Raw genomic sequence first — 20,171 nt, 5'->3', positions numbered from 1 at the left:
GACCCATTGGTATGCTACATCCAGATCCATCTTACATGCAAGGATACACAAAGACTCAAAACAAAGGGATGGAGAAAAATTTACCAACCAAATGGAGAGCAAAAATAAATAGAAAGCAGGAGTTGCAATTTTTGCTGATAAAATAGAGTTCAAAGCGACAAAGATCAAAAGAAGCAAAGAAGGATATTACATAAAGATAAAAGGATCAATGTAACAAGAAGAGCTAAAGATCCTAAATATATATGCACCCAATACAGAAATACCCAGAAATATAAGATTTATAAAGAGACTGGGACTCCCACACAATAATAGTGGGAGACTTACAGATCAATGAGACAGAAAGTTAACATAGATATTCAGGACTTGAACTCAGATCCGGAACAAGTAGACTTAATTAACATTCATAGAACTCTCCACTTTAAATACACAAAATATACACTCTTATCAGTACTACATCACACGTATAAAACAAAAAAAAAAAAAAGAGATGGGGTTTCTCCATGTTGGCCAGCCTGGTCTTGAACTCCTGACCTCAAGTGATCTATCTGCCTTGGTCTCCCAAAGTGCTGGGATTACAAGTGTGAGCCACTGCACCTGGCCTAAACAAGTTTTTTTGATGACTTGGGGAACTTCAGTGTCTCTGAGCATGGCCCCTAATTGTTTCATAGAATTTAATAAAGAAGGAGGACCAGAAAAGATGTCTTTAAACATGTGAGGACCTGTCAGGCAGTAAAGGTTGAAGACTTGCTTTGTGGGACACTAAGGATAAGCCAGAAGGGGGACGGTTTCAGTGAAGAAAAGGAATCTCATAGAAGGTGGTGGGCATCCTCTTCGTAAGTTATGCTAAATGATAATTTGGTCTATAATTTGCATGAATAATTTAACCAGCAACAATAAGATTAGATGACCAGTAACCTCCCTTTCTACCTTGATACAGCCTACCTGACACCTAGCAGAATTTACTACTATTACAAAATAGAACTCAAAGTTCATTTGAAAGTATTTTATTTTACGTATAGCTGCTTCATGGTGATTGCTTCATGGTGATTACATAAGCAACTTACATTAATATGATTTTTACTTTTGCATGGAAAATCATTTGGCTCCTCTCTCATTTTTCTGGTACCTAAAGTCAAAGTTGATATTGCATTTCCCTCTCACCATTCCAGAATCATTTATTCAACAAATAATTTTTGCCATCTAATAAGTGTCAGGCATCATGCATTCAGGCCAGAAAATAGCTAAACTAATAATCAATACATACAAATTAAGAAACAAAAGTCCCGAATGTTATTCTCCCCAAACTCAGGTTTAATTGACTCAATCTATCCCTGTGCTCCCGGGCAGACTTTCCTGGATTACACTCCTAGAGACCCCCCCAGATTTCCCTCTTACCCTCATCCCCATTACCTGAGAGGTGCTTGAGCAACATGTCCAGCTGCTGCATCTCCCTAGACCTGACCCGAAGTGCAGGTGTTTCTGATGCTGCGAAGATTGGGGGCCAGGAGGATGAGGATTGCCTATCTAGAGGGGACAAGAGAATAACGGGATTACCATAGGAAGGAAGAAGAAAACTCATGGCAGTATATTACACAGTAAAAATGAACTCTGGGAATTTTAAAGCAGAGGACTAGAGCTAGGAAAGAAAAAGGGGTGGTTTTTTCTTTTTTTTTTTTTTTTTAACAAGTCCTGCTGGAACACCAGAAAATAAAGGTGACTCCGGAGCCCAGGGCTTGGGCTTTGTGTAGGAGAAGTCAGCCATACATAAAGGTATCTCTATATACTTAGCAGCTGTGTGGCAATCAATCCCTCAGGAAACCTGTAGGCTATCACTCTAGAAAAAATGATGTTTAAAGAGGGGGCTTTTGGGAAGGGAGGCAATCACTACTGGTACGTTTTTTCTTTTGTTATTGTGAAATATGTCCAAGAAATAAGCATGTATAATATACAGTGTAAAGAACAAGAAAACAAACATATGTGTTCCCACCTCCCAAAGAAAGAATATTTTCTTCACCCCTTTTGCTCCAGCTCCTTGAGCATTCCCAAGCAATTAAAGTAGACTCTTCTCAGGTGTAGTATAATTTCCTTAAACTGCAGAAGGCCCCTGTGCAAACTCTACCCACAACATCACTCTTACTTTCCTCTTACTGCTTAAAAGTTCTTTTCACGAATTAAAATCAAAGCATTCTTTCTATACTAAAATTAAAGAGTTTAAAATAGAAAGTTAGCATATTGCTGTAAGTCTACTTAGTCAAAATGTAAATGATCCCAGCTAATTTCCTATTTTAATAGGGGAAAGGAATTTGAAAGATGAGGTCCTATAATCTTGAATATATTGAGGGAGGAAGAAAGCTGACAGCTCAAGAAAAACTTCACATACTTCACCAGTTTCCCCTGGACTTGAACAATTAGCCTTCATGCACACATAAAGAGAGGTTAGGAGCAGAGATACTTCCTGGTCTGTGGACCTGCGCTCACCTGAGCAGCCACTAGACTGCCCATTGTTGTCATTCTCCCATGTGGTCACAAACACTTGGCATTGCCTTGGCAACGAAATAAATATGCCGGAACTACCCCCTAAGGCTTCTAAGTCATTGGCCATTTGTTCCACTAACTTTACATAAGAAACTGGTACTTTTTGAATCTAATCAATCCAACCAAAATTTACTGAGTGCTTCCTATACAAGCATATGTCTAGGTTGTCTATTTTCTCTCTAATTTCTCCTTTTCAGTTAGATGACATACAAACCCCATGGGAAAGCCTGGCATCTAGCTCCCCTATCCCTGCTTTTATTTTCTTAATTGTTTAGGATAGGAATGAGAATTCTTTTGCACAGCCACGTCTATAAGAAGTTATATCCTCGCATTTTCCAATTGTTCTTTCCTACTCTGGAAAACAATTCCTACAGAGTCCCAATCCTTTCCCTGGGTCCTATTACAAGGAAGCTAGTGACATTGTCAGTGGCAGCAGCTCTTCAGCAGAGCATTGATATCATGAGCTTACCTTTTCACCACCTTAACACAACGCTGACTTGACTCAGAATCAGAGCCCCTATCTCCAGAAAAAAAAAAAAAGGGACAAGAAACAGATTAGACAAAGACCAGTCCAGGCATTTGATTATGTTTAAACTGAGTTGCTCCACACTAGTCAGCAATGACCATTTACTAGAAATGGTCCGCACTGGGAAAGAACTTCAGATTTTAGATGAGGAAATAGAAACGCACAGCTGCTAAGTAACAGAACTAAAAACACAGATAATGGCTGATCAAGGACTATAACTATGTTTTCCAAACCATGCATTTCTTCTGGGTCCCCAAATATAGCAGAGTTGTGACTGGACAAGGGTCGGTCTTCTACAACTGAAAAACAAACTATCTCTCTGAGAAGAAGCAATCTCCTAACCTGAACCCAAAACAACCTCTATCAGAAGCTCACCGTGCTTCCCCTGGAGTTTTGCCTAAGGAGAAAATTCTCATCATCACTCTTCAAATCTAAAATGGCTTATGGCACACAACCAGTTCTCAGAGAAACCACTAGGTTTAAAATGAAAATGAAGCTCTTAAGTCTTCCAACAGGGAAATCTAAGATAGCTGGTTTCCTGGCAAGTGTGTGCTCCTCCCTTCATTGTGGGAGACAATCCAGTCACTGGAGTTTCTAAAAGAGGCATATTAACTCTTCCAAGATAACAGGGCATCATTTACTAAATTATCTTTTTGAAGACATTACATGGTACCCCAGTTCTTTGGAAAAGGTAATTAGCTTCCCATGGGTGACTAGTTTACTCCAAGTGAGCACTGTGCTCATCAGAGGACAAGGATGATCTCTTTTTGTGGGAATAAAAACATTATCTTGTTTGTCAGGAGTGATTTAATTTTTACCTTAATAATGAGGTAAGCTCTTTACTATATGTATTTTTAGTTGGTAATTACCCCACTGTGATAATAGATTATAGCAAATGCAATAAGCTGGGAGCTTTAATACCAGCACATCTGACCTAAATTCAACTTCATAAGCACCTATTGAACACCTAATATGTGTCAGAGTCTATGCTAGATATTGTGGAATCACATTGCTCAAATGTACCCATCTGGGGAATATCAGAGATAGTAAAACAATATATCAGATTATGAATGGCTGTTGAAGTGAGTCTGGCAAGTGGCCCACCATGTCTTACCCTGGTCATTAGAGACTTGAATCTGGTTAATGATTCCACATTGAAGAGACTAGTGGAGAATTTAGTAAGAATATATATAAACAAAAGAAACACACTTTATAGATCTGAAAATAAGAGCCACAAGGAAAGGTCAAAATAATTTCAACAGAATAAAACAAAAGTGGAGAATAAAATCCTAGAGGGTGACCTTGTTATCCTATAAGACCCAGTTCCTCCAGGAAGCCTGGCCAGGAATTCTACCCCACAATGATCTCCTGCTTCTCTGAGTTTCCATTGCATTTGAGATATAGATCAGAGTACTTTGAACTTGATCAATCCACCATAAATTGCCTTGTATGGTTTTCTTTTTAAAACATATTTGTCTTATCTCTCCAATTATATGATAAGCTCCTTGAAGAGCTTGGATATTATATATTTCTCTGGTACCCCCACCTACATGCCTCACCAACAGGCACACACAAAAATTTGTTGACTTACATGTAAGTATGGAAAACATGTTAAATGAGAAAACTAAGAGTATTTATCACTGAGAAAATAAGATTATGGCAGAGATACGTTCTATTCACCAGATATTCATGTGTTCCACATTTGCCAGACCTCTTGCAATCAGGGGAAGCCTTGTAATTATTTCTTACTTACTGGACCTTGAGTAGAATTTTCTAGACCAAAGCATTAAGAACCAGTTTAAACTTCCATTTTGTTCCTCCTCCCATAAAGACCATGGAAACCGCATAATGGGGTGATTAAGTCACAACATGAACCTGCTTGGATCACTGGACATGGAGAGGAGCTCTCCTAGAGATTCACTTCACTCATAGTGACATTTGTGTGAGCACGAAAAAAAAATCCTAGTTGTGTTAAGCCAGAGGAATAAATTTTATCTGGTACCATAGCATAGCTTAGGGGCATTACGCTGACTGATATTAATCAAAGAAGACTAAAAAGAAAAAATCATTTCAGTAGTAAGAGCTGTGACATGAAGTCTTTCCTGAGGTAAGACTACAGAAAGAACCAGGAAACAAGAGACAGACTAGGCTCAATGAAAGGAAGGACTCCTGGCAGGCCAATGAAAGACGCCTACCTTGCATTCAAACAGAGCCTGCAAGTCCACTTGGTGAGAAATAAAAGAGGGACAACTGTGGTCAGGAAATTCGAATGAGATGATTTCAAAGGTCCCTTCAAATGCTAAGATTTTATGATCTATAATTGGCACTGGATTCCTAATATGTGGAGGCCAGAAAAAGGACATGCAGTTTATGCTAAGTTGTAATTCTTTTAACAATACATAAAAGCAACGTCAAAATATCTCCCTATAAAATCTTGCAAGGACAGACAAGAAAAGCACCAAAAGACTCAAGATCCTCTTCCTTTCACTGTCCATCTACAATGCCACCCCTTTCAAAGTAGTCCGAGGGCTATTTCACAAGTTTCTTGCCATCTCAGCCCGGAGCTTGTGTCACAAGGAGACAACTTCATTGATAAAGATTTCTCACAGGATTAAGAGTCTTGTTGGTGGCTGAGCTATCTTGAATTAACCTCTGGAAAGAGGGTGAGGTTCCATAGGACAGGAGTGTTTCTAGACTCTTGAAACCATGTGTTACTTTGATGCAGTTATCATGTCCTATCAAAGCATCTCTTTTTAAATTACAAGGGTGGACTGTTAAACTTCTAAGTAAAGATACTTAGTTTTATTCCCTGAAAATATTTTAACAATAAAGGAAATGTCTATATGTTACACACACAATGGTTATGCTTAATGACCCAAAAATGTAACTTAAAGAATGATCTCTGCCACTTACTAGGGATATGACCTTTGGCAACTTACTTAGCCCTCATGAGTCTCAATTTCTTCCTCTATACAACAGGGATTAAAATATCTACTTCATAATGGTGCCAAGGTTTAAATGAGATAACGAGCTGTGTAAACTAAAAGATGGAGTTCAAATGCAAGGTACTGGAGTGAAAGTAATGAAATCACACCTCTAAAAAATTTATTTTTGAAATCAATGTTGGAGTACCTAAGCATTAAGATAATAGACTAATTAAGATAATTAATAAAGCAAGGGTAGCAAAAAGAGAGACCAGTTCAGCTTCATTAACTCATTCAGAATTGCACAATTAGCAAATCTAAAAAGAACTTATTTTAATTTCAGTATATCTGTTTTGTTTTATAATTTAACAATGTTTTTATTTTTAATTTCATAAGGATCACATATAATCTTTTCCACATTAAAGAGCATCTATAGTTCTTAATCTGACCTTGAGTTTATCTTAAATAGATTCAATAAAAACTAGGAGGAGCAAAAGTACATAAAGCCCTGTGACATTTTAGTGAAAGATACAAAGAACATATACTATATATGTCATGTGGCTTAATTATATATTTCCTCATTGAATTACTTCAACACAGAACTGAGAGGGATTGTGGCAGCATGAGCAACTGCAACAAGTATGTATCAAATACACTTGTATCTCAAATCCAGTATGGGTCTGAAGTTCAGACCCATATTGGATTTGAGATACAAGTGTATTTGATACAAGGATATTTGATCACGTGAATGGAAGATGCAGCTTAACTGTACAAACAACTAATTAAGCCTGGTTAAGGACAAACAACTAATGAGTGTAGGGCTCAGAAGGTCAAGGGTGTGAAGTGGGGTCCCCATGCCATCACTTGTATAGCATGTATGATATCATTAAAATCCAAAGATGGCCCTCTGTGTAGCTCATACCCAAAACACCTTAATAGCACTTTTTAGTAAGTCTTCTAAATCCACACCTTGTTTTGATAGTGCACACATTAGAAAGAGCCAAAGGCATTGTTCCCTGTCTCTCTGTAATGGCCACATGCTAAATTGGCCATGATTCCTAAACCAAAAGCTCTGTACTGAAGAGACTTAGCAGAAAGCCAGGCAGGGGGTGCCCCCCTTTGTTGCAGATTTCATTTTTAAAATAAGTCATAATTTCTGCATTGGATACAAAGATGGGTTTACAGCTATTAGCCATCATATTAATAATTTAGAAAATACATGCCCAATCACTTATGTCTTTTCAATTCCCTATGAACACAGCTGCAACCCACGTTAGAAGTGAGGGTGAATGGTTATTTTTCAGATGAGATATTTGGGCCGAATTATTAGGGTAGCCTGTACTACAAAATTACTAATAAACATTGCTTCTGGCTCAATTTAGCCTGAACTCAGTGAACCTAGCCAATGGTGACAAATCAAAAATTCTGAAATGCCCAGTGAATGAATCTAACTAATCAAGGAACCCTGTAGGAAGTAGATGCCAGGATTAATGAGCCAGTAGTTTCACCATGCCATGCTGTTATTTCTTCACATAAATGCCCTCAGATGAGATTATCTTTATGTCATGAACAGGAGAAAAGGAAGGTTACATTATTTCAACTGACAGGTTAACTACTGCCATTACTAGAATACACATATTTGTAGGCTAAGTTTTTTCTTTATCCTAAAAACTTAAATGTAAGGTCCACAATATAAATTAAAAACACATGTACATTTTGGGGAAAAGCTGTCATTGGGGGCACCAAATATAAATTGTCCCAAAGTTAGAATTTCCTCTGCATGTCTATATGCACATCTACCTTGATTTACCCAAACTGCTCTGCATGCTGCTTTGCATTCAATATCTAACATCTTCAGCAGGTTGCATTCCCACATCATATTTCTTCCACCATCAACAAAAGATAATCTAAGTGCAACATCATTACTATGCCATCCCTTGTACGGCATGTATGATGTTTAGTACCAATACTGAGGGAAAAAAAATAAAGATACAAGAATGAACTTGTATATTAAAATAAATCAATCATATGGTTACATCATAATGGATTGTTTCCAGCTAGTATGTGGTGACTGTATTCAATACCAAACAGGCTACTCAGCAAAAAGTACAATTAGAGGCAACATCTAGTATGTTGGACTTACCTACTTTGTTTTCTGATACTATTCAACGTTAGTGTCTTGATTCCCTTATTAAATTTAATTAATTATTATTGGATCTTTAACAATTTTGAGTCAGAATTGCTGTTAATGATGAGTAGAAAAAAAAATATGAAGCATTATTCTGTCTTTAGATTTTTCTCCCTCAAAAAGCAGAAATATTTTAGGCTTGTGATTGAGATTCTTATTCTCCTCTTTTTATCTTTGCTAAACTGTCAACCTTAACAACTTAGGCTAGCTTGCCTTCCTTTAACCTAATGGCATATATGACTTTAAAGTGTTCAGGATTCTTAATACAAAAATCTATTGCTATTGAAACAAATGTTAGCCCAGAGTCAGGTCAAGTGAAAAACTCTGTATAGTTTCATTATAATATTGATAAATAAACACTACATTATGAAATATAAGTATCTTTGAAAGCATCTATCATTTGAGTTGATTTGCAACTTCTCATCAGTGTTCTGAGTTGGCCCATTTTTTTCCAATGAAAGATCCCATTTCCCTTGCCTTTGAGAAATACAATTTTTAAAGATTCCATTTAGCATCTTTTATTGCATTCCTACATCATAAAGTTATGCTTTATAGCAGCATAAAAAGCTGTAAAATTAGCATCCTTGTAAACAACATTCCATGAGCACTGGTGAAGCAATCTGTAATTTGTACTGATCTCTTAAATGTGACTTGAGATTACAGTATCCACGATTTCATTTTTTTTAAGAACACTAAAATAAGGGAGAATATGATGAAATGTAAAAACAAGGAAAAGTATTTTTCATCAACTCATATTTTAGAAATTTGGTGGTTGTGTGCTGCTAAATTCTTGGATGAGTTCTCAAATACAGAAATGTTCCATTCTTGTATGAAATTCACAATGAGCATGTTTTCTCTTAATATTTTAATGTTATACTAAAAATAGTCTTTAGAAAATGTAGAACTGAAATATTCTGTGAACCCACCCACCAATTTACCTCTAATGAAAATTCCTAAGGTAACATGAACAGATTTATTCTTATCATTAAAAATCACAGCTTTTTGTTTTCATCTCTGAGGAGATCCCATTGTGTTCTCTTAGTTGAGTAACGATTACAGCAGCTCCTCAAATTCACATGTAGCCCAGTTGTATTTTAGCACGAGGGTGTTTTTTAGGGTTTACACTCTGAGGCAACCAAATGAGAAGTCTTCCCGTGGGAAAAGGGGTGCCCTCTAAATGCCTATAATGACCATTAAATTTCAAACCACAAGATTGATTTTGGTTAGCCTTCCCAAGGAAGCCTGTGATATCGATTTGCCTCCAAGTTTAAAACACACTGCAACCTTCCCCTCGGCCGACAAAAGAAACAGTATTTTTTTCCCTATGCCTTTGGGGCAGTCCCCTGAGCACGTGGCTGAAGTCGAGGTTAGCACGCAGCCAGCAGGAACCCTGAGAGGAAACCAGAGCAGCCCCGGGGTGGGGGAAAGCCCTGACAGGCGCGGGTCGTCCCGGACACGCCTCTTCTGGAGAAGCACATTTGCCTCTATTTGGGAGGCCCCGGGTATCTGAAGCGGAGCCTGGGTCTGGGGACCTGACGGGCGCCGTCACCTGAGGGAAGGCCCCAACGAGGTCTAGGCCCTGGTGGGAGGCAAGAGCCACGGCCTCGCGTCCACCGGGTACCTGGGATCAGAGACGGCTGGGGCGGCCCCGGAGGGCAGAGCTCGGGGCTCAGAAGGCCGAGGGTGCGAACTGTGATCCCATTCCGCCCACTGCCGCCCCATCACGCTCACTCAACCCGCGAGAGGCGCCCTGAGCGCCACTGCCCCAGGGTCACCGTTCATCCGAGAAACTCTCAGGCCCTGCGTTTCGCGCCGACAGCGACGCTCAGAGCCCCACCTCTGCCTCGGAAGCCTAGGTTGGCTGAGAAGCCTCGGGAGGCTCCAAGCTTGCGCGGGAGGCGGTAGCAGCAAGGCCCCAGGACGCCTCCCCGCCGCGGAGACCTCACCGTGCCCTCAGAAACCGAACCCAAGCCCAGCACAGGGCGAAGGGCCCACGTGACCCGGACGCCGGGACCCCTCCAACTGCCGCGAATATGACCATTCCCAAGACTGGCCCCTCCCCTCCTGCCACGAGACCCCTCCCGCCGTTCGAGGTCACACCAAAACCCATCATTCTCTATATCACATACTGAAAATGATTTTATTTTATCCATTTACATTTAACTTGATATAAACTTGTCCGGAAAAGTCAAATAATATGCTTTATATTAGCTCAAACATTTATTAAGAAAACCGAATTCCATAAATAAACACAGACATTAAGTTAAAACATATCACAAATTGACCAGTATGTAACAAGAATGCTTTATCTACACAAAACATCCTATTTCACATATTTGTTCATTCTTAGAAAGCGCTTCTGTTCTCTGGGTTTGGATTTGACCAGCACATGCAGAAAGGGCTGATTGTGTTTCTCTGTACAAAGTTGCAGGGTTGTAGATGTCCGAGTGCCCCCCTCGGAGGCCGGCAGGTGGCCGAGGGGCACGAGGGACGACAGGACGACCACAAAACAACCAAGGGCACAGAGCAGCGAGAAGAGAGAAACGGAAAAGGAAGCAAACAAACCCCAGTCCTGAAGGATCCAGAAAAGAGATGTGACTTTTGCTTTTACAAAAGAAAATTCTGCTTACATGTTTATTTTATTCCTCCTTATAAAGACTTATCAAAATGGGTCAGATCACCTCTTCTTCGTCACATGACTCCTTTAGTCTACTCCAGCCACCCAATCCACTGTCGCGTTCCTCCGGAGAAGCCTTCCCTTCTACACCCTCACACAATTGTGCGTAAGAAAATAAAAATCAGATGAAATAAAAATAAAAGCGTTCTCTTGCAAGCCAAGAGAGGGCTCCACCTGTGACCGGGTGGACTGGGCAAGGGTAGGGTGGTGGGAGAGGAAAGAAAGGAGCTCGAAGAGCACAAGGACAAATCAAATCACAGCAGCTGGGCCCTCGGATGAGGCGGTTGGTAGCAGATGCTTGTCCTCCTTTAAGACAAAAATCCCTAACATTGTGCTGTCCCTTGAACACGTCCGTGTGTGACCTAGGTGTCTGTGCGCGCGCGTGTGTAGCGTCTGAGCGTGAGCGAGAGTGCGAGTGTGTGTGTTTCTGCCCACAAACTAGTCCATTGGTGTCTGATTTCAGATCCTGAGTCGACTCCCTGGTACGTAAAATGGCGGGAAGGATGCTTTTGCCGGGCGCGGGAGGAGGGGCGCAAAGTGTGGGGACGTAGGGGAGGCGGCGGGCGAGGGGGGTCGTAGGCGTCGCGTCGAAGGTGTGGGTGGGAACGCCGCCAGGCAGAAGGCCGGGAGAAGGGCACGAGCACGGCCAGCGCGAGCGGGGAGTCCGGGATGGCGGGAAGGGTGGGCTGAGGCGCTGGAGGCCGGGCCGAGGGGGCACCTGGATGGGAAGGGAAGAGGGGCTGCCGGGAGACCGGGGACCGCGGGCAAGCGAAATCAGGCGGAGGGGGGGCCTCGCGGGCTGGGGCTAGGGGTGAGCCGGAGCAAGCGTAGGAGAGAGGCGAGGACGAAACGAGACAGGGCGGAAAACCGGGGCGGGACGGGGCAGAGCGCCTGGGTCCCGGCGCGCGCCGGAAGGGCCTCGGGGCGGCCCCGGGGGCGGTGCTGGGGGCGGAGCGGGCCGGGGCGCGGCTGCATTAAGTGAAGCTCATAGAGACTGTGTGCTCTAGCGCCTTGCGGCGGAGGGAGGCGATGCTCGTGCCCCGCCACACGTCGCTGCTGTCCGGGGAGCTGCAGAGCTGGGGCGAACCGGAGACGTTGCTGGGGCCGGGGAGGGAGGCGGGCACCATGCCGGGGAAGGCGGGCTGGTAGAGGTGCGACTGCAGCCCCGCGCCGTTGGAGCCCGCCAGGCTGTTGGACAGGCCCATGGAGTTGGGCGGCGGCCCGGCAGCCAGGCTGCACTGGGACAGCGACTGCGCCATGGCCTGTTGCCTGCCCAGCGCCGGCGGCAGCGGCAGCTGCGACACGCCCGGCATGGCGGCCGCCGCCCAGCGGGTGTCGTTGGCGTGGAAAGAGCACAGGCTGTCGCCCATGGCGGCGGCGGCAGCGGCGGCAGCCGAAGGAAACTGAGGCAGGCCTGGCGTGGGCAGCAGCGTGCCGGGCGCGCGGAACACGTTGGTCGTCTTCTTGCGCTTCTTCCACTTGGCGCGCCGGTTCTGGAACCAGACCTGGAGCGGGTGGGGCGGGAGACAGACAAGGCGCTATTAGTCGGCCGGGCGGCGGGGAAGCTGGGGCTTGAGCTCCAGAAACCCGCAGCGGATACAGCCGCTCTGCCCCGGGAGAAACAAGTGCCATCGGCCCGACACACCCACAAACCCAGTCGGAGCCGTGGCTCCCCAACAGCTCCTGGCAGCTGGCGCCCCATGTACCCACCAGGCGCAGAGTCCCGTGCTCCTGAGAGCTCGTGCCCCGCAGCGTTTACGCACTGTGCAAACACACCAAGGTGTGTAGTCTTCACCACGCCCCTGCACATTCTGTGCACTGCACAGATTCACAGGTCTGCAGTCAGGCATGTGTCAAAGCTCGACCCACAGGTGTACAAATGAAGATAAACATGTGTACCCATGTGGCTTAATAGCATGCTTTATAACACTGATAGGCTATAGAATTTTCAGAAACGCTGGAAATTTGGAAATTGATGAGGGGCCGTGGATGACATAGTTTCAAAATCGAAAGACAAAGGAAAACCCCTAACGCCACGGTTGACAGGCGGAGAGGTTAATATAGTGATCTGCGTGAGAAAGTGAGCGCCACTGAGTTACAGTGTGGTTTGGGTCTCCACCGTGATTTCTCATTCCCATACTGCTTGGTGCTACTGCCACAACTCTTCGTCTGGGCTGTACGTGTCCTGGAACATGCTGCCAAAGCTCTGAGCCCCAGGGGACTTCAAGTCTATTCTTTTCATGAACTTACTAAGGGTCCCAAGTAACAAGGCCTCCGATTCCCTCATGTTGCCCCATTTCATCTATAAACTAAAAGCAAATGTTCGGACCAATACGAATTAAAGGAGGTCACATTTTACCATGCAATATATGAGTCAAATTTAATTTTGCTTAGACAAACCCAAATGTCCTTTTTCAGGGAAATGAGTTTGATAAAATATACTCCAAATGAACATAGCCTTTCTATTCTCTTTTTTCTTAAGAGTGGCTCAGGAATTTCAGACCCTACCAGGCAAATTTGCCCAGGCATGTCAAACCCTTTATCACAGAAGAAGAATTCTGCCTGAAAGTTATCACATAAGCTTGCCAGTCCAAGATAACTCCCATCTCCTCCTATTTGAATATAATCTCTTTAAATGACAATAATAATAACTTGCCAGCAGGCCGGCTTGGAAGACTTGCAATTTAAAGTCTAGTCAGCTGGAGTTTACTATGCCTAAATATAAATGATGTGGGACACAGCTCAGGTACTGATTGAGTTTCCTCTTAGAATTTGGCCAACGCAATTTGACCACCATATCCGTGGCCAAAAAAGGTTGTTCATCCGTTAATGTAACCTATTTAGTGTTTACTCTGCAAGCTAAAGTATCAGAGGGGTATGGACATACCTGCCCTCGGTCTCCGTGAGCCAGCAATGTTCAGTGGTGTGTTCATGCCCAGGCAAGCATAGACGCACTCTATGCTTAACGGCATTGTCGCCTAGAATACTCCCTCAGCTTTGGGCCGGCCCTCGCCTTTCTACCGTGCCTACGCCATCACCTACCACTTTCTTCCTGTGGTTTCTACCCCATTTCTCAGATTGCGGCGTATCCCAGTGTCGGCGATGGGCAAGCGGGTCTCGTCTCTTCCCAGCTGCAGCCCCTGAGCTGGTGGTACAACGGATTAATGAGGCAGCAGGGCTCTATATGGTGAATGGGATCAATGAGACCGATTGAGCTGTTAGCGGCCTTAGGCGGAGAGCAACTCTCAGGAGGAAAGGATGGCACAGCGAGAAGACCTAAGGCCGCAAGTCGCTGTGCAGCACCCACCCAAGGCTGGACTCGGGGGAGGTAGACGGGACGGTGTCTGTAACCAAAGGGTTCCCACACTTGACAAACTGCATCCGAATTGTTTTGAAAGGTGTCTTATAGAGTCAAGACCGGTTTCTAACAACCTACAAGTGCCAGTGAATCCCGAAATGTTTGTTTGAGGGGAGAGAGTGTGAGGGAATAAGCAGAAAAAAGAAAGAGGAAGGGGAGGGTTGCCCAGTAGAATTTCAATAGAAAATGCGACTACCACGATGGTTTCTGAACCTAGGCTCTGCTCAGGCACAGGCGGAAAAGAACAGCTGTTAAAGAACTAAATATTATAGAAATAATCGAAAAATCATGCTCAATTATGTTTGAGGGTTAGTAGTCAAATGATGGCTACAAATTTTTTTATGTTTCATGGCTTACTGGGATTGGGGGGGAAAAATCTGCATGGAGTCTGAGCACCTCCGTTCCACGCTACGATGCATATGTTTTTAAAATGTGAATGTTTCCACTTGAAAACTAGAGCATGACGGATTAAAATGCAGGCAAAACCTAAGGGAGATTTTCAGAATGCGCAGATGACAACTCCAGGAAATATATTAACCACAGACACGGGCCAACTTTGTATTCAGTTTGAAATGCAGCTCTTCTTGGAAAATGCTTAATACAACAGTGAGAATCTAATGGAGGTTGGGATCTAAAAATCTACTTTCATGATATCTGCTGTTACAGTAATATAGACATACTGTAAATGTATTTTAAAATATATAGCCCGTTTAATTCCCCAGCTATAAATGGCTGAGAAATAGAGGAAAGAGGGAGAGAAAGAGAGAATATTACTTTTTCCCCCCTTGAAGCAAATGCTTTATGAAGATCTCATTGGAATCCAGCAATGATTAATGTGAAGATTTGGGAGGAAATTTGGGGAGCTGTATTAAAGCCTAGATCTGAGGTTCATTTCGATCAGCCAGCCGTGAACTCTGGGCCGAATTCATTACACTTTAATAGTGCTGGGAGAGGAAGAAAATGCAATTTCTCATTCCATTAGAAAACTAGAAAATACTCTCAGCTTGTCCCCCTATTAAGATGTGGCAGGTGACAGGGCCATTCTGGGGGACACGGTCAATGGAATTACAGCACATTATTTTTGTTCGTATAAAATATTGAAAGGCAAGCCTGACTGTGCAGAAGTTATTTCACTGATTTGGTTTTTATGTAAATAAAATATTGAAAGTTAATTAATCCGTGCTAGAGACTAATGATTATGCTTATTATATTGCATTTGATCACATAATTTGCATGATTCTCACATTGCTGCTTAATAAGCCATTCCAGGTTATAAATAATTCTGAAATTGGTTTCTAATAATGGCATGCTATAAAAGGAATGGTTTTATTACACTAGCCAGAAAAGAGGAGCGATATCAGACATGGAATTGGCCTCCATGTGAGTAGAGATGCTTTAATAAATACTTAAAAGTATAATATATACCAAATAGAGATTAAAAAATAAGTATATTGGGTAATTTAGTGTAGAATCAAAAAGCATCTTTAAAAATATACAATTGCAATGAATTAAATGTTTAGATAATTTTTAATCAGTGCAGTGGCCCACATACAGAAAAGAGTGTGTGGCAATCTGTTAACTATAAAGAAAACTATGAAGCACTGATCATATAAGAACATAAACCAATTACTATTTAATTTGAATTTGGTCAAGGAGCAATGTTACAGTGAATTGTGAAGTAAATACATTTTCCATAAACTATTTTTGCATTACATTACATAATGTTAATCATTTTGAAAAGTTAATTAAGAAGGTTACGTTGATCTGATTACTTTTTAAACTATGGAACGTTATTTTTAAAAATATTGAAATTGCCATTCTATTAAATTGTGCCTATCAGCAGGCTCAAGCTATTATCTTTGCTTGAACATTATGCTGGAACAATTAGAGTACTTTGTCTCTTTCTTCTTGCATATTCTTTTCTGTACTTTTTGAAAATAACTATTTCTGTTACATAGCTTATATTTTATTTCATTTATAACTTTTTCTATTAAAAGAATAACTGTCATTAACCTTTGGAAGACCTAATAAAGTTTAATAGACCTCGTTTCCTTTTTCATAAAATCAGTTGTTCAATTATATTTTATTTGTGATTCTAAGTTCTATTTTAATTTAAACTAATTGCCAGTATGTCTAGGTTAAGACACAGTATTTTACCCTTTAAAACAAGAATTAATAGATAGTATTTTTCTTTAGGGACAAAAACCAAAATTTATGAATTTCTAACCCACAAGATCGAACCTACAAGCAAGCATTGTCATCAGTGTTGATGGAAGTATTGAAATTGTATATTTATGTAAAGGTTAAAACTCAACTTCAGGTATTTTTAAAAGGTGAAAGGTAAAAATTTTGAAGAGCATTACTAATATATGTTTACAGTTATGCAGTTAGCAGTCTTTCAGTGTGTAGTTTTAGGAGATCACTGTTTAGGCCTTTCACTAGCAAAACCACCCAGACTTATATTGAATAAAAATGTTAATCATTATGTTAATCAATATTACTTTATTAACTTGACTATTTAAAGTCCCCAATTATATTCATTTAGTATTAGAACAGAAAAAGCATGCTCTATTTTTTCCGTTTAGACTATCTTTGAAATGCCAAATGGAGACGGAAATATTCAACGCTGTGATTATGGACGCTCTCATCGCTTGCTTCTTAAATAAAATGTGAAGTAACTAAGATTTAAAGTTAATTTATAATAGTAGGTAGCGCTGGTTTAACAAGCTGACCAGATTGATGACACCCAGGAAATCGTACAGAAAATACCACCGACCAAATGGCAAAAGAAGATTTTTTTCAGCACCATGGATAGCTCAAGAGTAAGTACCCGCGCTTGGAATTTCACCTCCAGGCACCTGTCCGTAAAATATTCGATTCGTTGTCTTCATTCTTTTAAAAAGCGAACAAAAAAATCTGGGATTCACTAGGCTTATGCTTTTATTCCCCAATTTTCAGAAAAGCTATAGGTATAATTTTCTAGGTTATATAAAATTTACAGCTTGGTGAGTGGTTGGAGGGGAATTAGGGGTCAGCAATGATTTCCTCTACTACCTGTAAACCTTTCCCGTCCCGAATGCCCCTCTTCAGACCGGATATCTACAACACAAAGCCTTCATCCCCCTACCCCACCCCAGCTTTCTTAGTGGACTCCAAAACAAAACAGGGCTCACCGGCTGTGGGAATCTCGTCAGCTGTCCCCAGCTTATTGGTAGACCATGAAAGTTCAAACCCTTTGCAAACATCAAAACTAGGAATATTTTGCCTGAGTGCAGAGGGAGGTCGATACTTAATAAAGCCACGCTGTGAAACCTGGGTTTTTTAAAGGGCGCCCATTCGCCTTATTTGTTCTTTTCTCTTGTTTACTGTATAATTGTTGCATTCCTCCTTTTATCCAAACGCTTAACACAAACTCATTAGGGGGTGATACCTGTCGATAACAGGAGCAGGAGTTGAGGTGTGCGCTCGGCTGGGCTGCCTGGGGGGAGAGGGGGCGCTGAGGTTGCCTTCTCAGGAGAAGGAGGCAAACCCTGTAGCCCGATAACTCTGGGCTTCGATTTTGAGGAGCTTCTTCCCGGTTGTAGCTATACCGGCCGGAGACAGGGGCCTTGCGTGTCCATTGGGGGATGGCGATGGGGACCGGTTTCCGGGTAGAGAAGGAGATAACTCAACACAGGAACGCACAGACAGCCTGAACGCAGCCCGGGATCTCCACAGGGGAAGGAAAGATACTGCTCCCTTTGCCCAAATCCTCCCGCCCGGTCCTTGCCTTCTGCCCCAGAGCCCAAGCCCCGAGTACCTGCACTCGGGACTCCGTCAGCCCGATACGCAGCGCCAGCTCCTCACGCATAAAGATGTCGGGGTAGTGAGTCTTGGCGAAGCTCCTCTCCAACTCGTTGAGCTGTGCGGGGGTGAAGCGCGTCCGGTGGCGCTTCTGCTTCTGTTGGCCCTGCTGCTGGCCGGCTTGGCTGGGGTTCGGGCCGCCCTGAGGCCCGGGCTGCTTGTCCGGGTCTTTGGCGCTCACCGCCAGCGAGGCCGGAGTGGAACCCACTGTGGTGATGTCCTCCCCGGGCAGCAGAGTGGCTCCCTCCACTGGGTCGGAGTTGGGCGCCAGGTCCCCTGGATGGCCCCCGGGGTCGGAGCTCCCCACGCCCAGCCTACACTTCACCGCCTCCCGGTGGCCCAGAAGCTCGGCGGCATCTTTCATACCTAAGGAGGCAAGGGGTTCACCGTCACTACTTTCTTGGCGATGCCAGGTGGGGCTGTCTTCCCAGTGCAGCTTTCCTTTCACCCGTCCTCGGCTCCCTCCACACCCACGCTTGCCCTAAGGAAGAAACTCCCAGGGTACTCAGCTGGGTTCCCCAGAATTTGTACAGTAGGCTTGGAATAACATCTCCCAGCCCCTTGCCCTCTCCGCAGCCTACTCCCGTAGTAAACAGCACAATCCTTCGTCTCTCTCACAATAAAACACTCCCGATCCTGGCAATAAAACATGCCTCTGAATCCCTTCTATAAACCGTACCCCCGGCGCCCCAAAAATCGAGAGCAAATCTTTGGACATGGGGGGCGGGGGACAGAAAGAAAATTAAGCAATTCTTCGGTTGCTGCGGCACCTGCGCTTCGGCAACCTGACGAACTCTACCTCCGGCCCTCAGCCGATTCCTTCTCACTTTCGGAAGAAGAATAAACCTCCAAGCTTTCCACCCCCCAAAATCAACCCAAATCAGCTCCGCCTCCCCCTCAAATCAGAGAAAGTGTTTGGAAAATGGAGTCACATCCATCACCAAAGATTCCCAATCCGGAAACCCAGAGCCCACCAACCCAAATAGCATTAAGGAAATTCGAGTGAACTCTATGGACAACCGTGAATCAAACTTTAGAGATTTCAACTTTTCTTTCCAGAGAAATAAAAGGCGCATTCCTCTCAGCCATTGGCAACGCCGAATCCCTTGCAGAAGGTGGGATGCCTGTGAGGTTGAATTTGCCTTCTCTCATTCTCAACCAGCACACTTAGCAAATACGCCTTGATGGCAGCAGCTTCTCCTTTATGCCAGATTTTTTACAAATTCAACCACACTTAGAAAAGGAGAGAAGACAAGATGGTAGTGTGGAGAGAGAAACGGGGGGTGGGGAGGAAGGAGAAATAATTCCCAAATCAAAACAAACAAGAGAGGAAAAAAACAGAGAGAAACACCTCCAAACAAATTATCACGGGGTATATCGCCTTTCAAAAAAAAAAAAGGCGGGGGGAGGGTGGAAGAAAAATAAGAAAAACAAAAAGTAACAACATTCCCCAACTCTTTTCTTGGATCTACATATTCCATAGATTTTTTTTTTAAGCTGATGTTAAATCAAATTAAACTTTAATGCAGCACAATTACTTTTAAAGAAATTAGTCCATTTAGGTCGCATTAAGGTAAAATAAGGAACAAATTGACAATTTCCTGCCCCAGCTTCTCCTGGCTGCCCGGTCGAGAGGCGCGCACTCACCTAGCCTGGCGTCCAGGAGGTCGGCGTGAGACAGCATCGCGCACCGCTCCAGGGCGAAAGCTGTTCCCCCCCAAATTTTAGCGGCTTTAAGTTATTTAAAATAGATATAAGCTATAAGCTATACGATATAGATATATATAGATCACCTAAATGAAAGAAAATTCGGTTTGTGGTTAAAAAGGGGGCTTCTTGCATTATAATGTCCTTTAGAGAGACGGGGAGGTGCTTAACAGTTGAATGAACCCGTGAGCAGCTCGGCGAGGGGACCAATCAGGAGGGCAGCCTGCAAATGTCAGCGCCCGGAGAGTCCCCCACTCCGCCCGCCCGCCTGCGCCCGCCCGAAGGAGGCGGCGGCGGCAGCCTTGGCAACTCCAGCCCGGAGCAGGAGCTAAAGCAGCCTACGCCGCCTCGGCCTCGCCCTGAGCTTCTGGGCCCGGTTCCCGCTAGTTCTTCCCTGCGATTTTTTCCAGGTT

The 20,171-nt window shown here is 43.3% G+C and overlaps 1 protein-coding gene across 1 annotated transcript; it reads right to left on the bottom strand.

The window, feature by feature from the left end:
• Positions 1–10,285: 10,285 nt before the first annotated feature.
• On the bottom strand, positions 10,286–19,899 carry OTP (orthopedia homeobox). Its single transcript, XM_032277653.1, has 3 exons — positions 19,699–19,899; positions 18,008–18,417; positions 10,286–12,355 (listed from the first exon to the last, which is right to left on the bottom strand). Exons 1-3 carry the CDS (start codon positions 19,733–19,735, stop codon positions 11,825–11,827), a joined length of 978 nt encoding a protein of 325 aa, XP_032133544.1. The 5' UTR covers positions 19,736–19,899; the 3' UTR covers positions 10,286–11,824.
• Positions 19,900–20,171: the final 272 nt, after the last annotated feature.

The sequence above is a fragment of the Sapajus apella genome, unplaced genomic scaffold (assembly GCF_009761245.1).
Source record: "Sapajus apella isolate SASKATOON/1434 unplaced genomic scaffold, GSC_monkey_1.0 scaffold1, whole genome shotgun sequence".
Classification (NCBI taxonomy): domain Eukaryota; kingdom Metazoa; phylum Chordata; class Mammalia; order Primates; family Cebidae; genus Sapajus; species Sapajus apella.
Note: the sequence above shows the minus strand (reverse complement) of the source record. Positions and strands in the feature narration are given on the sequence as shown.